Source organism: Rhipicephalus sanguineus, chromosome 4, assembly GCF_013339695.2.
Source record: "Rhipicephalus sanguineus isolate Rsan-2018 chromosome 4, BIME_Rsan_1.4, whole genome shotgun sequence".
In the NCBI taxonomy this organism is placed as follows: Eukaryota; Metazoa; Arthropoda; class Arachnida; order Ixodida; family Ixodidae; genus Rhipicephalus; species Rhipicephalus sanguineus.
Genome location: NC_051179.1, coordinates 66,298,941 through 66,318,170, shown reverse-complemented (window position 1 = coordinate 66,318,170; position 19,230 = coordinate 66,298,941). Strand labels below are relative to the sequence as shown.

The following is a 19,230-nucleotide window of genomic DNA, read 5'->3' as shown; positions in this document are numbered from 1 at the left end:
GACCATTTTAGTATCGTGTCTATTGCCTTTTCTTGCTTGTTCAGAACCTTTGTTTTTTCCCCGAAAAGTTGATCTGGTAAATGATACCGATATCCTGGAATGTGCTGCAGTGTGCACCTATATAGTGCTTGCCCAACTACGGTGCTTTCATACTTCTGCATACTTATCAGTCATTAGAGGCAACACAACTGCTAAAGAATCGGAGCGTTTTTAGCTGTCATAGAGTTGAGAAAATTCCTCCATACGGTAAAGAAAAACTGGAAGAAAATAATAACAAAAGAAATGCTGATAATGGCACCGTTGCTGGCTGGGTTACTCTAGCTTGTACTAGCTTGTACCCTATACATTTGCCTAGTTGTTTTTTCTAATCTTGCACTGGATCTTCTTTCTTTTACAGCACCAATGAATACGCGCGTCATTACAAATAATAGCACTTCTACTCTCCAGCAGTTTGCCTTCAATGAGTGCTCTCTTTTTTGACGTCGCTTAGCCAATCAGTTCCAACATTTTCCTTTTTTTTTTTTCCTTTTGCATAGCAAAATCAAGTCTTCCAGTCCGGCGCTTGCCATCTGCTTCCTGCTCTTCGTTCTGCCGAAGGACCCTCGCAACCTGCACTGCAGTGAGCCACTGGTCTCCTTCAAGGACTTCTCCACCAAAATGCCATGGGGCATCGTCATACTCTTCGGTGGATGCCTGTCCATTGCCGAGGCTTCTCAGGTATAGCCATGCCCCGTGTCTATCATTGTAATGTGCAGTATTACCTCGTTTTCACGAAAGAAATGAGGCTGTACATCAGCGGAGCTGCTAAATTTTCTAAATAGGTTAGCGTACTACATTGATTCTGACTAAGGCACCAAGCTCCTCAGTGACATGTAAGTCGCTTTACGCTTTATGTAGGCGCTTTACGCGCCCCTAATAAACCAGATAGTTCGAAGCACAATGTACTCTGATATATCTTAACGCGTGAAGCAGCGCACGGAGGCAAGACACAAAGAGAAGAAGCGATTCGACAGGACTATAGTTTCTTCATTTTGTGTCGCCTCTCTGTGCGCCGCTTCACACGTCAAGATGAACTGTCACCAACTCGCCCAACTTTCAACCTTACTACACTCAAAAAAGACAAACAGGCAACGCGACGTCCCACTAAATGCAACTAAAGTGAAGAACGCTGGCTAGTTATCCTCAAGAACACGTGCTAGCAGGAAACTAAATATAAGGAACGTCCCGAAGAAAAAAGCATGTCATCCACCCGTTCATACCGCGAAGTTACAGAGGAAATTCACAGGGGTTTCATAGAAAGAAAGCTCGGGAAAAAAAAACATCTACCTGCTGCGTATCCGCATCAGGACATTTTTTTTTGTTTTCAGCTGTAAAGCTACCAACGTGTGGAATCTACTCTTTCATGATCTACTTGAGGACTTCCGCAAAATTGATTCCCCGCAAGGCATGACTTGCACTATTTTATTATGAAATGAAATTGTGGTGCAAGCGTCTTCAAACCCTACAGTGTATGGTTAAGGAAGCGTGCTGTAGCGGGTGGCTCCGAGTTAATTTTAACCACTTGGCTTTCTTGAACGTTTGCCCAAAGCATGATGTATGCATTAGCGATTCTGCTGTTGGTCATACCCTCTCGCCTTCCAGAATGCGGCCGAATGATCAGCGGAGTAATGTGTTGCCAATTTGTCGTCAACTTACGCGTGTAACCGCTTTATCCGAAGAATCTGGCGTGTGAAGGACCCGAAGCACGTACCAACTCACACATCACGCGATTGTATACTGCAGTATCGAACCTTACTGTTCGCTTTTATTACGCAGTGGCTTTTGTCGCTAGATTCGCGTATTACAACAGTGACAAAACCTCTGTTATACTAGCCACATTTCGGTGAAACCAACGAGGTTAGGCCAAGTCGACTTGTGAGACCCGAAACCGGTTGTCGGGTCCATGTAACACGCTCAGCTAGAGAGTCGGGCAGAGCCAGAGTCGAGGCGGAATTCACCCAGCTCGGTTGTAAAGAGCAGGCGATTCACCAAAACCCGCTCGAATCTAACCATATTGCATATAAACGTGATCGCTACTTGGTGTGTCAGCTATAGACTCGACCCACTAGAGTTTGTTCTCTGAGCAGAGTGAGTCAGGGAACAAACAGGTGTTAAGGACATCTTAGTCAAAATGAAGAAGAAATGTGCATGGACAAGGCATGTAGCTCAAAGGCAAGATAACCGCTGGTCATTAAATGTAACCGACCGGATTCTAAGAGAAAAAGCGTGCGATGGGGAGACAGAAAATGTAGGCAGACGAGATTTAGATGTCTGCGGGGATAATGTGCCCGCATCAACCACAGGATCGGGTTAATTGGCGAAACATGGGAGATGCCTTTGCCCTGCAGTGGGCGTAGTCTGGATGATGATGACGGTTACTACTAGCGTCTAGTTGACGTAAACTAAACGGCTCTTTGCCTTCCATGCTATGCAGCGTTCCGGCCTGTCGGCCATCGTGATAAACACGCTGAACGGGCTTCGAGACCTTCCCCCAGGCTTGGTGCTGGTGCTGCTCTGCTTCAGCGGCTGCTTTCTCACCGAAGTGGTCAGCACGTACGTGGTCACGGGAATCCTCACGCCCATCATCAGCGAACTGGTGAGGGTCACCAATCGTCGTTCAATGTCTATATAATGAAGGGAACAGCGCAGAAAACGACGAAAGCGAAGAAAGGCGCACACAGTAGACAAACGCAGCGCTACGTTCATATATTCTAATGCCGCACGATTCATGGCCGATCCCCCGTGGTGGGTTGAGCCATTCTTCTAGTAACCAACTAACCAACCAATCAACTGCGTTTGTCTACTGTGTGTGCTCCTCTTCGTCCTCGTCGGTAGCTGCGTTTTTACGTTGAGCCAACGTTGAGCCAACAAGCTCCACTCAATGTCTCCGTTTCTTTAGTTAGTCTTCTTAATCCTACTACATAGCTCGCACACGATATGCTGTGTTCTACGTGTGACAAGGCACTTGCTTTGAACACAAATACGACGAGGGTCTCATGGTCGCTCTGATAGCAACCCAGTGATCGCAGCTGGTTGTGGATTCAGGTTAAGGTCCGCTATAGCTGAGGAGTGAACCTTTTCAGTTGTAAAAAGAAGGTCTGCTAGCGAACGTTTTTTTTTCTTTGTTTTGCTGCAAGAAAACACAGTTACGAACCAGCATTGAAGAACAACATAATTAGATTTGAATGGGAGGCACTACATGAGAAGAAAACTGACGTTTCAAAAAAGTTATTTAAAAGCGCAGCGTAAAACAAATGTATGCGGTTGCACTAAACGTGAAAGCTGTAGGAAGTGCGGAACAGTAATTTGCCTGCCCTTCAGCGACGCTCGCGTTCACGGGCAAGCAAGCGCTGGCGTTCCAGGCATGCACACCCTGCACGGCGTCCATGGCGGAAAAGGAAACCTTCATTTGGGATGCAAAGCGCCCTCTCCCCTCCTCCTTTACCTCCTCCTCACCCTCACATCGCCCTCCTCATCTTCAATTCCCTTTTACACACCCTTTCTATACTATACTACACACGGCTGTGCTACACTTTACCCTCCCCCTTATACTTCCCCTTCTCACTCTCACATCACTGCTCCTCACCCTGACTCCCCTTCTCCACCCTTGATATACTGTACTATACACGGCTATGCCATGCTCTACCCTCCTCTCGTCCTTTCCCTGCTCCTCAACCGGACTTCCCCTTCCCAACCATTGCTATATTATACTACGCATAGCTATGCTATAATATGCTGGCTATGCTATGATTTACCTTCTCCCTCCTTATCCTCATCCTTCTCACCCACACATCGCTCCTGTTCACCCTTACTCTTTTTCATCCCCTTTCCCCGTGTATGTACCCGTTGAGGTGTCCTCTTCGAGAGACAGTTATCGTGCACACCAAACCCCACTTCTTATTTCTGAACAGAATCACCTATATTCCCGCCTTCTTGCTATACAATACTATACGTGGCTATGCTATACATGGCTTTGCCTGCGTGACGCCATACATGGCTATGCTGTGTTTTACCCTCTCCCTTCCTCCTTTCCCTCAACCTCACCCTTAATTCCCTTTCCCAACCCCTTGGTTTTGCCTAAAACTTCTTCCAAGCTAATATCAACCCCTCCCCCTTCCCGAATCCTGCCTTTCTAATGATATGAAGTAGGAGATGGAAACTATCACACCAAGGCTTTACAGTATTAAACAATTTGAAAAACAAATACATATTGCGTATGCGAAGCCTACCATATATTTACTCGCATAACACCAGCGCTGTTTAATGTTGGTTAGTACTAACTATAGTGAGCTCATGTTAGCTGCACGCTCTTATATTAATACAAAAAGACATGTGTACTACAACGTATGAGCTTCATTTTAATAATTCACAGCCACAGTTTCTTCGCTTATGGAACCTCGCCGCAAATGTTTGTGCTTACTCGCGGCTTCGCCTTCTGTACACATGGGAAGCTCTTTATCGCAACCATTGCGAAACCCGCCGTCAACCGGGGTGTTTTAACTTACTGTGTGCCCACCAGCCGCATCGTGGAAGCTGTCAAAGCGCGAATATTTGCGGAAGAGAGCGATCGATCGCGCCCACGGGTGTAGCGTCTAGAACGCGGTCGTGGCCTGTCGACGAGCTCGGAGGCCGGGGACTCGACGTACCGATTACGAGAGACACCGACCAGCGGCGCCACTTTCCTGCTTTCCAGGCTCCGCGAAACGAAACGTTGCAATAAAGAACGACTATGCTGAGATCATAAAGGCATTTTGCGAGCGCAGATGCAGCATTTGTACTAAATTTCACACCACAGTAACTGCCGTGGTAGCTAAACGGCTAAGGTGCTGCGCTGTGGAGCTCGAGGACGCAGGTTCGATTCCCGGCCTCGACGCCCGTATATAGATGACGGCGAAATGTGAAAACGCCTGTGTGCTTTGATTTAGGCGCACGTTAAAGAACCTCACGGATGTGGTCGAAACTGGTCCGGAGTCCGCCACTGTACGGAGTGCCTCATAATCATACCGACGTTTAAGTGCGCAAAACCCGCGAATTTACTTATTTTTGGCTCCTAGGGCAACAGGTGTTAAGTGTAGTAGTTTCTGTTGTGCCCGTCACGATTGTCACGTTTCGGATAGATTTTTATTATTATTATTATTTCATTATATGTCGTTTAGCAGATGTTAGCGCTTTTATATAGCGTCGGCCACTACTTTTCACAGATGAAAAACTTCATGAAAATCACAGCAATTAAAAAAAATGTTACATATGAAAGCACCGAGAGTCCATTCATGTAATCAGTCAAGCCGTAAAAATTATGTCATAATCACTAAGTCTATTCTCGTAGCGACACATAAAATGAAGACACACATAAATGCAGTTCACATAAAACGCGCTCTCACACGAACGCCACATACGCTGAAAATAACACTACGCATAAAGTCCAGTCAGAGGGACACAGAAAACGTTTACACATGAAGCGACACATAACGCGACACGGTCAGGTCAAATGATATGTACGAAATCAGCCTAAAAGATTTTGCCGATAATTTCCAAGTATTCCGCTCGCTTCTAGAAACTTGTTTATTTCTAACTGTGCCCAATTTTTCAAGGTATGCGTTGGTCATTGACCTAAGATTTTCCTGATTATTATTAGGCGTTACTGTGAAGGGTACGGAGAATCTGTTATGGTACTTACTATATGACAAATGTAGTCGCTTGATTAAATTTTATGCTCCAGATAGAGTGCAATACAGGATTAATGGTGATTCAATTGATGAAAAAGAGCGTTCACAGCCAGTGTTCTTTCTTTTCCTGTAGGCCGTGGCGACACGTGTGCACCCGCTGTACTTCCTGATGCCCGTCAAAGCGTGCTGCCTGTTCGCCTTCATGCTGCCCATTGCTACTGGAGCCAATGCCATCCTGTGCGACATGGGAAGGCTAAGGACCGTAGACATGGTACGCCATCTGGGGACATTACCATGCTTGTTGTACACGCGGGCTGCCTATGGCGCGGGTCGGTGATGTAAAGAGATGCAAAATATCAACTTTTAAGTAAGTTCGAGCTGGTGAGTATGCTCTCAGAACTGCACAGTCGTTCATTCAACGATATACTGTTCATTACAACAAGACGAAATGAACACTTCTGCAAGAGCCATGCACACTTTGGGTTCTTGCCTACGCAAGTCCCTTCTGTCACCTGGTCTAAGACTCTCTGCTACCTCTCTGCGTGGGTGCATCATCTGAATCCTGTATACCGGGAATTACCGTTACTATGGAGTCTGGATGCGACGTTGCGTCAAGGCGTACGGCATATATACACACACGAAAGTGCCTGTCTCGCAAAGGAAAAAAAAGACAAAAATTTAGCAGTGGCTTAGCTCGGCTATTACGTAGCGTGAGCTAAGGTTCAGCTGATTATTCTTAGTTTTCCTGGTTGTCTAGGATTAGCGTGATTATCATGCTTACTGCTGCTTGAATGACACACACACGGTATACGCATTATGCGACACATGTATGTTTATTTCTTGCTCAACATCAGGTTGCTTCACTATTGCCACAAAGACCACGAAAAAGTGGTCAGTTTAGCGGTCAATGTAGTAACACGCTGCCATATCTATGGTCCCAACGCCCGACGCAGCGTCAGACTTGGCTACTGCGCAACGGAGGCGCAAAGCTGGGCACGCACCGGCGCCAGTGCGTCTGCCGCGGCTATAACGTCACCCCTGTGGAATGCGCAGACCCGCGAGGCGCGCCAGCTGTGCGCCGCGTGATGTCACTGCTCCTGGCGCTTGCGCAGCACGGCTCTCCAGAAGCCACGCGAAAGTGCTCAACCTCGGCCACTGTAGCTAACGCTACAAAAATTATGGCAGCTTCGTACTAGTGGTGACAAGCCTGAAGGAAGAGCGTAGCTGGGTGGCCTTCCTTGTCTCGCTTCATTTTTTTCTTTCTCTGTTTTTAAATGCGAAGCATTTCTTAGCGAACTTCTGCGACTTTGAGCGTATCTATCTATCTATCTATCTATCTATCTATCTATCTATCTATCTATCTATCTATCTATCTATCTATCTATCTATCTATCTATCTATCTATCTATCTATCTATCTATCTATCTATCTATCTATCCGCCTACGACTTTGTGCTCTCCTGGCCGTTTGGTTAATCGGATGTATACCAAAATTGGTGTGTCATAACATGGCCTTATTACGAACATAAATGACAGGTCATATAATGAAAATCATGACACGCATGTCATGAACAGCATGATTTACATTCCACGACCTTAGACTATTGCGGCCGTTCCGTTAATTTCATATACACCAAAATTGGTACGGCATGACAAGAATTCATGGCGAATATAATGACTGGTCCTAACATGCAAATCATGACGCGCATGTCATGTGCAGCATGATTTACATGACATGGTCTCTGGGCGCTCGCGGCCGTTTAAGTGAAGGGATATATACGAAAACTGGTATGACGAGACATTTCTGTATGACGAACATAACTGACACGTTGTAAGATGAAAATCATGACACGCATGTCATGTATGACATGATTTACATGCCACGCTCATGGCGCACTCGCGGTCGTTTCGCTAGATTGATATACACCAAAATCGGTATTGCGCTATGTGACTGTATGAAGAACATGAATAACAGGTCGTAGCATGAAAACCATGACATCCATGACATGTATGTCATGATTTACATGCCACGCTCATGGTGCATTTGCGGCCGTTTCGCTTGCATGATATACACTAAAATTGGTATTGCGCGACACGACCGTATGACGAACGTAAGTGGGAGGTGGTAACATGAAAATCATGACATGCAAGTCATGTACAACCTGATTTACATGCCGCGCTCATGGTGCGCTAGCGGCCGTTTCAGTAGATTGATATACACCAAAATTGGTATTGCGCGAAGTGACTGTACGAAGAACATGAATAACGGTTGGTAAGATGAAAACCATGACATGCATGTCATGTATGTCATGATTTACATGCCACGCTCATGATGCATTCGCGGCCGCTTCGCTAACTTGATGTGCACCAAAATTGGTATTGCGCGCAGCGACTGTATGACGAACTTAATTGAGACATGGTAACATGAAAATCATGACATGCATGACATGTAGGACATGATTTACATGTCATGGTCACGGCGCATTCATGGCCGTTTCGCTTGCATGATATACACCAAAATTGGTATTGCGCGACGCGACTGCATAACGAACGTAAATGAGAGGTGGTAACGTCGAAACATGACATGCAGGTCATGTACGACATGATTTGCAAGCCACACTCATTATACATTCGCGGCTGTTTTCCTGGCTTGATATATACCAAAATTGGTATTGCGCGACGCGACTGTATGACGAACATGAATAACAGGTGGTAACATGAAAAACGTGACATGATGTCACGTATGTCATGATTTACATGCCGCGCTCATGGTGCATTCGCGGCCGTTTCGCTAGCTGGATATACACCAAAACTGGTATAGCGCGAAGCGACTGTATGACGAACGTAAATGAGAGGGGTTAACATGAAAATCATGACATGCATGTCATGTATGGCATCATTTACATGCTATACTCGTGGTGCACTCGCGGCCATTTCGCTCGTTTGATATACACCAAAATTGATATTGCGTGATGTGACTGTATGACGAACATAAATGAGAGGTCTTAACATGCGAATCATGTTATGCATGTCATGTACGGTATGATTTACATGCCACTGTCATGGTGTGCTTCCGGCCGTTTTGTAACTGGATATATACCAAAATTGGTATGGCACGACACGAGTGCGTGATGAACATAAGCGACAGGTAATGCATTGTATATACCAGAATATGCGTTTCATTGGCATGGTGTATACTAGATTGTGCATGCATGCGTGCATGGCAAACATGCGATATATGGTGGACTAGATGCCGTGGCATGAATGATTTCATTTGGCTCAAAGACAAACAAGACGATGTATGCAGCCCTTTGCTGGCTGCTTCGCATTACATAGATTCCCACAGTGCGTAGGATCTGCCGAATTTTTTTGTATATTCTTTCTTTCTTTCTTTCTTTCTTTCTTTCTTTCTTTCTTTCTTTCTTTCTTTCTTTCTTTCTTTCTTTCTTTCTTTCTTTCTTTCTTCGTCTAGTGATTATGGTGCTGGACTGCTGACCGAAGGTCGCGGGATTGAATCCTGGCCGCGGCGGCCGCATTTTCGATGGAGGCGAAAATTCTTGAGGCCCATGTGCTTAGGTTTCGGTGCACGTTAAAGAACCCCAGATGGTGGAAATTTCCGGAGCCCTCGACTACGGCGTCCATCATAATCATATCGTGATTTTGGGACGTTAAATCTCAAGAATTATTATTATTATCTCTCACTATTTCTATGTTTATTGCTCTTTCTTCCCTTTCTTTATATCTGTTACTTTGTTTCTCTCTCTATGTCTGTTTCTGTCTTTCTATCTTTTTATGTAGTTGTTCCCTTTATTTCTCTCTTTTTCTCTTTCCTTCTATAGCTTTCTTTCTTTCTTTCTCTCTCTATCTCTCTTTCTGTCTCCCAATTTTATCTTTCTATCTCTTTCTTTCTATCTTTCTAATTCATGTGCTTCACGAGCTCCACTTCGCGGAACAGTTTTTTTGTTTAACGCTCGCACTTGCTGTACTCGGTAGTGGGACTTGCCCAATTACTGTGGCGCATGCCCACCTGTGGAGCTCTGCATGACGAAGCACATGTTACCGATAGTTTAAACAGCTTTGCTGTTCAAAAAAATTCAGGAGCCCTTCCACTCTGAAGGAGGATGACCAGCGAAGCTGTTTAGCGCACGTCACAGAGGTGACACAGGATTTCGTACCGTAGCCGATCATACACCCTGCAACTAAATCCGAAATGTCTCGTCACGAAGTCTTTCTTGAATTTAGCTTATGATCCGTTAAAGTTTTCCATTTGAGCAGCATGCGTCTTTTTGCCGCGACATGTGTCGTCTTCTCTTGCTCGCCGCATAGCAGACTCTTGGCGTTTTGCTGAGCGATCTTGCTTGGTGCTTGACGTCTGTATGCTCCCTTCATTTTTAGTGGACCAGTAGCGAGTAGTGATTTTGCCCAATTTCTGTGGCACGTACGCTTTTGCCCGTGGACGACGGGCAACGGATGGACATGCTCTAGCCATACGCATTTTCGCTGTAAGATCAACGCTTTCTTGTCGCTCGGCTGCTGACCCGAAGGACGCCGGTTCGATACCAGCCACGGCGGTCACATTTCGATGGAGGCCAAATGCTAGAGGCCCGTGTACTGTGGGATGTCAGTGCACAATAAAGAACACCACTTGGCCGAAATTTCTGGAGTCCTACACTACAGCTTGCCTCGTAATCATGTTGAGGTTCGGGAAAGTAAAACCCCGGAAAACTATTACTAGGCCCTTTTTTCTTGTCATGCATATCTATAACATGCACATTGGATTTACATTTTACCCAAGGCACCACGAAGAGTCGCTAACTACAGACTAACCAGTCACGCTTCTAAATCACCTTCACAACTTTCTTTTTCCCTTCTGCGCAGATGAAGATGGGATTCGTCATGAACGTGGCGTGCGTGCTGGTACAACTAGCCGCCATCCACACCATAGGGCCACTCGTCTTCGATCTCTACCGGTTTCCCAGCTGGGCCACCAGGGACTTCGGCATCGTCTCCATGGTCGGCAACGACACCTTTGCCTCGTCACTCAACGCTACACTCGCGGACGAGATGGTGTCGACGACGGTGGCGTCCATGATGACGACGTGACGTCACGCGACAGATTGGATCACCGCGAACTGTTCCTACGGCTTCGGCGCATGCGCTGTCCTGTTGTTCGACCGCGACGAATGCGTGCGCGGCCTGTCTGTGTTCCATTGTACCGCGTGATGCTTTTGACGTCATGGCGGCCGCTCTCCCGCCGAAAACGGTGCCCAGCACAATTATACGACGACGTCTGATGTTTCTGTGTGTAGCGTGCAGGAAACTGTCGGTGTTTTAGTTTCCTTTGTGCCTATACACATGTTCGTGTGTGCGTGTGTAAGTGATGTTGCTGGATGTCGTCAGAGGAGGGCTAAGCAATTCCACGTGGTCATGCTTACCTGAAATCGAGGAAAGTCAGTGAGAGGAAGATGACTATGTGAAAGAAAATCAGTGTTACTTTTTTGTTTATTTGTCTTTCTTTTCTTTTCTCACCTTATTCTTCTTACATTGATAAGTATGGCATTCCTTTTGTTCATTCGCGGACATCTTTTTAAATATTTCATCAAAGAGCTGAATGCTGCCTCTTGCACGTAACAGGGAGGATTGCGTCTTTCTCGAATGAAGCTGAATAATGGATCGTGGTTAGAGCAGTAATGTACGTCACAAGAACGAATAATAATACATCGAATTGCATTGTATCGATAAGGTTCGGAGACCACTGTGAACCCGATTTCAGGGGTCCGTAATCAAAGAATATTACGTACAAGGAGGGAGCAGTGGCGACGCAACCATTTCGCTCCGGAAGCTGTGACGTCACAGATTTGAACAACGTGTCCACAGACTAACGGCTGATTACTGAAAGGGCATTTAAGTTTTACTTCTTGTAAAAATGCACTGTGGCATGGCAATATTTCTTTCTTTTTTGCCAAATGTATAAATCTTCAGAGAGAAACAGACACCTGAATACAAAGCAAACATAGTTGACCAGACAATATTTACGCCATTCAAAATGCGGTAGTATGACAGGAAACGTCGGTCCTTTTGCTTGCGGGTTTTTTTTTTTTTTGAGTAAATATTCATCTGGATTCCGCTGTACTCATTTTAACAGGGTTTCGAAGTTAATGAAACCGTTGAGCCTAATATGTCGCTTACCTCTACTGCCTCTTTTTTTTTCCTGTTAAAAGTTCTCTTCAGAACTGGCTCAAGAGAATGCAGCCGTTTATACGATAGTTAATCTACAAGAACCCTTGCTTGGACACAGGAAACGATGTTGTTGTCGCTTTTATTCTGCAGACAGTTTCGGTCGTTCCAGTTTTATTTCAACAGACACTAAAAGCTAGGTTCATGTAAAGGAAGCAAGATATCTTCATTGTAAGCGCTCTTATAATTCAACCTGCTCTGCTTCTCGTCTGCTTGCTCTTGAAAATAAAACAAAAAAAAGCTTGCCTATGCGCGCAGTGTTATGAACGATTATATAGATCACACAGACTGATGTGGACAACCGAATACCAAACAGTGCCAGACATGTGCTCCCGTGAGAATGCAAAGAAGGAAGGCATTGTTGCAAATGTTTGTTATCTGGACGTTTTCTTAATTGCCGAAATCTGTAATGTCGGCGACCTTGCCCAAATTCATTTATGTTACCTTTAGAACGTTATTCCGACTTGCTGTTGGTGTCTGTCACTTGCCATCGAGTGTGAGGGCATGGCGGACAAGCTGATATTTAACACTGTACTGATAAGCTATGCGGGATCATTCGTTCTGTTTTATTGTTTTCTTTCTCGCCCAATACAAAGCTATACAAGCTACACTCCGAGAATATAGAAACAGCTACAACGCAAAGAAAAAGAAAGGCCACGTTCTGTAAAGTTCTGGACTCGCATTTGCACGTGTTTTCTGTAGTATACACTTAATTTACGGAATTTAGCTTTCTTCATGTTCAACTATCGATTGAATTATTGCACGGTGTGTCACAGCGAGTTTAATGCGGTGATGATGCACGTCTCACTCGCCATTGTTGTGTAAAGGATCAGTTTACGAAAGTGCGGATGGCTGGTGTACGTAAACTGCTCTTTGAGGTGTTTTCTTTAGTTTTATTGCCGCAGTTAGGCCTTTTCTTACTGCGAGGAACGTCCAGAGTTCTCTATAGCTCCGCTCTCTTTACGCGAAAGGGCGCACCCATCGTCGAACTGATCGACAACAGCGCCCACCCCGTGCCACATTTGTACATACCTACTATTGTCTACAGGCACAGTTTTGTGCTTTCTCGCATTGCTGGCGTTTGTATGAGACTTCTATACTTGTGTACATTTTCAGACTTGCTCGTTGTATCGGGGTCCCAACGCCCCGGCTCGTCGTAATAAACGAAGGAACCAAAGAAGGAAATTCTACGTCTGGCGTTTGCTTCTTATTAGCGATTTCTTTTTCCGTGAGATTATTTAGACGTACACTGTCTGGGTTTCAAGGACTAAAGGCAGATTAACTCTGCCTGACTAAGGTCATCCACAAGCTCCGGCGCACTGACCGAAACAACACGAAAAGTACCAAAGACAATAGTAGACAGTAGCAAGAACAATGTAAAAATAACAAGACAATAGCAAACAGAATAGCAGAAACGATGAAAAAAGAGTACGACAGAGACCATATCACCAACACGCTTCTTAAATTATGTCAATCAAACACACACTAATGCAACAGCAATAACCTATATCAAGAACAAAACACAAAAGGAGACACATAATGCATTGACAGGCATGTAAGTACAACATCATGCAGGGGCAACGCAGTATGTAACAAGTCTATTTGTAACGATGTGCAAGAATTACAAAAGAATTTAACCATTACAAAAATAATGAACAATAAAGGTATCCTTTAACTCTAAACTTATTTAGGGCACGCTACTGGCGAGTGAGTACACTGTAACTTTTTTTTAAAACTGAGTTTAGAACTAGATTGTTCAAAAACTTGGATGATGCTTTAGCTTCGCCTTCAAGAGTAGAATAGCGTAATCGGATCCAGGGCGCATCGCCTTCAGCCATGTCGCAAGGAGAGGAACGTTTGTGCGTGTAACATCGGCCGTTTCAAATAGGCCTGTGCGAATAGTGAATTTCGGAACCGAATCGAATACGAATCGAATAGTGATGACACCGAATCGAATACGAATACTAATCGAATACTCCTCGAATAGTTTTCGAATAGTAAGACAACCATTCTCAAAACGGTACTAGAACTACACAAGATTTTTTAAAAGAAATATTCATAAACTTTCACCAAAGAGCATTACGCTTACTTTTAACAGACTCAAAATACCACAGTTATGAAAACTGAGGTAAGGTCGTACGCAGCAGCAACCCGAGCCTTCGAAATATTTTGCAACTGCAGGTTGAAATATAGCAGTGACGGCAGATACTTTGTCGCCTGTTTTTACATAAAACTGAGACATAATATCTTAACAATTTTTAACCGAACACCATGCATACAGCTAAGGTGGTAATGAAACATAAACCTGCCATCGCAACATGGTCCTCGGCACTGAAGGAATGTAGACATCGGTGTTGAAAGCTGTATCTGCAAGAACAATTTACGCAAGCACCACTCTTGCATCTATTGCTATTCATGAAGCTGAATGCAGGTGCACCTTCAGTTATTACAAGATGAAGTCAGGAACTGATTAATACGATGCCGCTGCAGCATAGTAAAAACTGAGTGAGTGTGGAGCTTCCATTAAAAAAAAAAAACGCCTTCATCCGGTAATCAATATAGCATCGGTAGCTTCGTAAAAGCTTGGGCTGCATTCATACTCGTAATTTAGTGATTAAAAGAAGAAAAATGGCCTTTAACTGTTCCAAAATTTCATTGTTTTGGGATTCTCTCGTCGGCGCTAATTATTCGAAAACTATTCGAAAAATATTCGGTATTTCGAGTATGTACTATTCGATTCGAGTACCGAATCGAATAGTATGCTATTCGATTCGTTATTCGAAATATTCGAATATTCGCACACCCCTAGTTTCAAACTATCCTAGAATGCCTACTGGATCTACAGTTGCTAAGTACCCACTATGTCATAATTGTTTGGTTTGAAAATTGACGAAATACCCACTACCCGTCTCTAAGGTACCACGCGCAACTGCACACTCTGTAATGGGTGGGCAGATTTAAACCACCCACTCGTTGCGCAATTCACTTGTTTTGACGCCTGGCGCTATTCTACGATTCCGCCACGCAATATTACATGCGGTAAGGAGACTCGACCCACTACATGACATTCTTATAGCATTTTTTTTACGAAGCAGTTTCGAGCACAGGCGTGGCTCCGTGGTAAAACAGCTGCTTTCCGCGCAGAAGACCTGGGTTCGATTCTAACTCGGGCCGAAGATCTTTTATTCAGTTATTTGCATCAATCTCGAATTTTCGCTCACGGGAAACGCTGATTTTTCGCTCTCGACCAAGGACGTCGACACCTGAATATCTGCGAAACGAGCTCTGTAACGCTATCGCGTTAATAAGTTCATGAATATAACTGTTGTATGGGGAATCCACAGCAGTGTGTCCACTGCTGTGGATAATTCCCTTCAAAGACTTAAAAATGATCTTAAAATCTCTAAAATGATCTAAAATGATGAAATAGATCTTAAGTTCATGGCAAGATAAATGAGTAAATTGCGGCTCTATATTAGCAATGTGAAAGAGAAGAGTTTAACAATGTTTGTGTGCTGATTTCAAATATGCAATTGTTTTTTTTCTATGATAGGTAGTTTCCAGGATATCATAAACACCTACTTGTTTGTTTAAAGCCTAATTAGCTAATTAACTACAACCTGCACACCGATGTACAATCCACAGAATACATTGAGAATGTTTGTAGTGTGTCATAAAGTATAAATCATTGTTTTAGGCCATTTCCAAGCAGAGTTGTGGGCTGTTGCACCCGATTTAAAAAAGAAACGCCCTCATTAATACTCAAAACAAAACCTTCATTTAGAACATTTTCTTAAGAAAGTATTATAAAAAAATTTGCCTTACGTCACATCGCATCTATTTATCTTTGAAGTGAGAAAAAAATCATGATGATAGCCCAGACAGAACAAAAGATATTGCTCCTCCATTACAGGAACAGCATGAAGAATTGTTTGCCCTTTGCCCTCAAAGGGCAGGATGCGCGGTTTTGGTTTTTTAAAGCAAGATATGGATAGAAGAAGGCGGTATGCAGCAATGAAAATTTGTAACTATGTGCACAATGATGTCATTAAAGGCCAACTCCGGCGATTTTTTGGCCATGTCATAGTAATGGTGCTTTTATGTTCCTGAGACGCTCCTGTTACGGGCCCGATAGCAGAAATACTCGGCAAATTGGAGAATAATTTTAAATAAGCAAAAAAGCGCAACACCGAAACCGAAACCCAACCGAGTGTGCTGTCTACGTATGACGTAGATGTTGTTACGAACGAACCGGAAGTCGTGCAAGGCATGCCGGTCACGCAGGCGCCGAGTATGAAAACTGTGACAGCCGGGACGACCAGCGAAGCGCCGGCCAAACCAACGCTGTCTGTCGCCTTGTGCACAGCAGACGCTCGCTGTAGCGGCCGAAGCGCCGAAGTTAGCGGTGCCCTCGGCTGCGTCACTTCCGCCGCCTTCCCAACACTGACGTCACAGACGCAATGTTGCCAATAACTGTGGGAAGCCAGGAGGGCGTTTGCAGACAATCTTTAAAATTCATTTGCAAACAATCTGCGCATGTCTCAAGCCTGTAATTTGGCATAAATGACGGAAACGTGCAAAGGAACGGACCCAGCGAATTTCATTGAGATCCATCGACCTCGAAAAATCTCCGGAGTTGGCCTTTAACGCGAAGAGATGGCCAGCGAAAACTAGATTTTTTGGTTGACTTTCGTTCCCTAAGTGCCATACCCCCCCCCCCCCCCCCTTAAGAGAGCATATGCCAAATCAGGGGTCGGCAACATTTTGAGGCGGAGGACCGAGTTGCATGAAGACGACATGGCGGGGGCCGGACACAATTCAAAGGGAGGAGGGGGGTAGAGTTAAGAAATGAAGTGAAGACATCAGGCTGTCTGGCTAAATGTGAAGATGGGGGACAATGCTAACTGAAAGCGATCTTTCTTTGCTCCTGCCTAATCCTATCTGAGGTCAAAGCTGCCATGTCAGCCTTCAGATAGGATATGAAGTGAGAAGGGAAGGAGGGGGGGGGTTCTGATGTCGTGCCGGGGACTCGCATAACACTGCTCCGCGGGCCGCAGGTTGCCGACCCATATGCTAAGCTAGAAAATGATAAACGTATAAATAAAAATAAATTAAATAAAATGAATCCTCGCACTACACAGCTTTGCTGGTGATCCGCCTTGCAAAGGGGAATACCATGAGCGTGGCACGTAAGTCATGCTGTGCATGACATGCGTGTCATGATTTTCATGTTAATTCCTGTTATTTATGTTCGTCACACAGGTACGTCGCGAGATACCTATATTGGTGTATATCAGGCTCGCGAAACGGCCGCCAGCGCACCATGAGCGTGGCACGTAAGTCATGCTGTGCATGGCATGCATGTCATGATTTGCACGTTGGGACCTGTCACTTATGCTCGTCATACACTCTTGTCACGCCATACCAATTTTGGTATATAGCAAACTAACGAAACGGCCGCAAGAGCACCAAAACTGTGGCATGTAAATCATTTCGTTCATGACATGGTTATCGTGATTTTCATGTTATGACCTGTCATTTATGTTCGTCATAAGGTCATGTTTCGTCATAGCAATTTTGGTGTAAATGCTATAACGAAACGGCCAGGAGAGCACAAAGTCGTAGGCGGCTATATAGATAGATAGATAGATAGATAGATAGATAGATAGATAGATAGATAGATAGATAGATAGATAGATAGATAGATAGATAGATACGCTCAAAGTCGCAGAAGTTCGCTAAGAAATGCTTCGCGTTTAATAAATGTAGAAATACAACGCTTTCTTGCAGCCTTTACTGATTTTTGTGGTAGGTCATTAAACGTTCTCTACAGGACACGATGTAGAGCCGACATGGAGGATTGTACACAATAAAATTTTGCCTATAAAAAAATTTAATGCCAAACTTGCGTTTCGGAGGTCCTCCTGAGGCGGCTGTTACATGTGCTGACTAACGAGTGGATGTATGGATGGATGCCATGAGCGGCCTTTTTATGACGGGGTAATGATATGTGTGCCATCAGGCTCGAAAAAAGAGATAAAGAAAAGGCTTTTTTTGTGTGTCAGCGCGATGTATTGTGTACTACGATTAAATCAATCTTACTATAGAGAAAAAAAAGGCACAGTTTTGCCGCAAGGCCGAAGTAATGAATGCGATAGCAACAAATTGGAATGTCGCGAACAGCGGCAAGCAGCTCGAAACTTGCAGTGCGCTGCACAAGTACAAAAGACGCACGAAAAGAACACACACAGGGCGAGCGCGAACTAACCACTGTCACAGCTCGACATTAAGGTTATCCCCCGCGGTGGGGGAGAAAAGGGATTTTCGGGCAGATGTTTGGCGCAGTTGCTCCTGCTGCAGCAGCAATTTTGCAATCGCTTTGCGGGTGTGTTAGACTCTGTAGACTCTGTACGGTATCGCAGTGCATCGAAGCGCGGAGCCGGCTTCGCATCGAAGCGGCGCTGGTTGGTGCAACGAAGTAGGCGGTGACATCGTTCCGTTCTCGTTGTCGGCATTGACAGTCCTTAACAAGACAGAAGAGGTCTCATCCCTTGGCACGCATATAATGCGGTCGCGAGGGCCTCAATGATGCCGTTATCTTTCGCAACGCTTCACCCACGCTCCTTCACACACGTGTTCCCGCTACGCGGGCATTCACGTAAACAGCCGCAGGCCGGCAATTCGCTGCAGTCGTTGCATCGTCGGCGTTGGTTCAGCAAGAGTGTGCGGTCAGTGCGGTCACCTCGGCGACTCCTGGCAGGCCACTGCTGCGGTATCTGGAAGGGTGAAGTGAGAACAGCGGTGGTGGTGGAGTGTAGCAAGCAATCATGACAGCAGAGGCGGCGCTGCAGTCGCAAGCAAGATGGCTCCCTGGACGCGGATGCAGCGGCGGCCGGTGCCACGGGCTTCGAGGGAGAAGTTCTGGTTCATGATTAGCGATAGCACATTTCACATCGGTAGCCATAAGCGAACTGTATATCGTCTGCTCTTTGCAGAAAATAAAAATAAATGGCCGTAGCGGCTATCCCAGTTCTCGATTGCTGAACGTGTTTTCGCTGCGGGCATTAGGCGGCCAGCGCAAATTATTTTCGCTGGTCTCGGTTGCTCGTATTATGTATCCTTTCGCCGAATCGTCTGCAGAAACAAAAAGGAGCATCTGGCTGATGCGACAAACATTATGTTTGTGACATGTGGCTAATCAATGCTAAACCGATTTCAGCGCTTGTGGTGAATAGCTACTTCTCGCCACATTACTGCGACGCAGTGTGGCGTCGATTTCGTTAATAACA

General features: G+C 45.0%; 1 protein-coding gene across 2 annotated transcripts in view; it reads left to right on the top strand.

Moving 5' to 3' along the window:
• The window catches only part of LOC119390161 (solute carrier family 13 member 2), a 79,547-nt gene extending 66,421 nt beyond the window's left edge, over positions 1 to 13,126 (top strand). For both annotated transcript variants that reach the window (XM_037657725.2, XM_037657724.2), the window contains exons 10-13: positions 537 to 717; positions 2,474 to 2,635; positions 5,839 to 5,976; positions 10,583 to 13,126. In XM_037657725.2, coding sequence (XP_037513653.1) covers positions 537 to 717; positions 2,474 to 2,635; positions 5,839 to 5,976; positions 10,583 to 10,807 — 706 coding nt within the window. In that variant the 3' untranslated portion in view covers positions 10,808 to 13,126. The remainder of the gene's footprint in view (positions 1 to 536; positions 718 to 2,473; positions 2,636 to 5,838; positions 5,977 to 10,582) is intronic.
• The last annotated feature ends 6,104 nt before the right edge of the window (positions 13,127 to 19,230 follow it).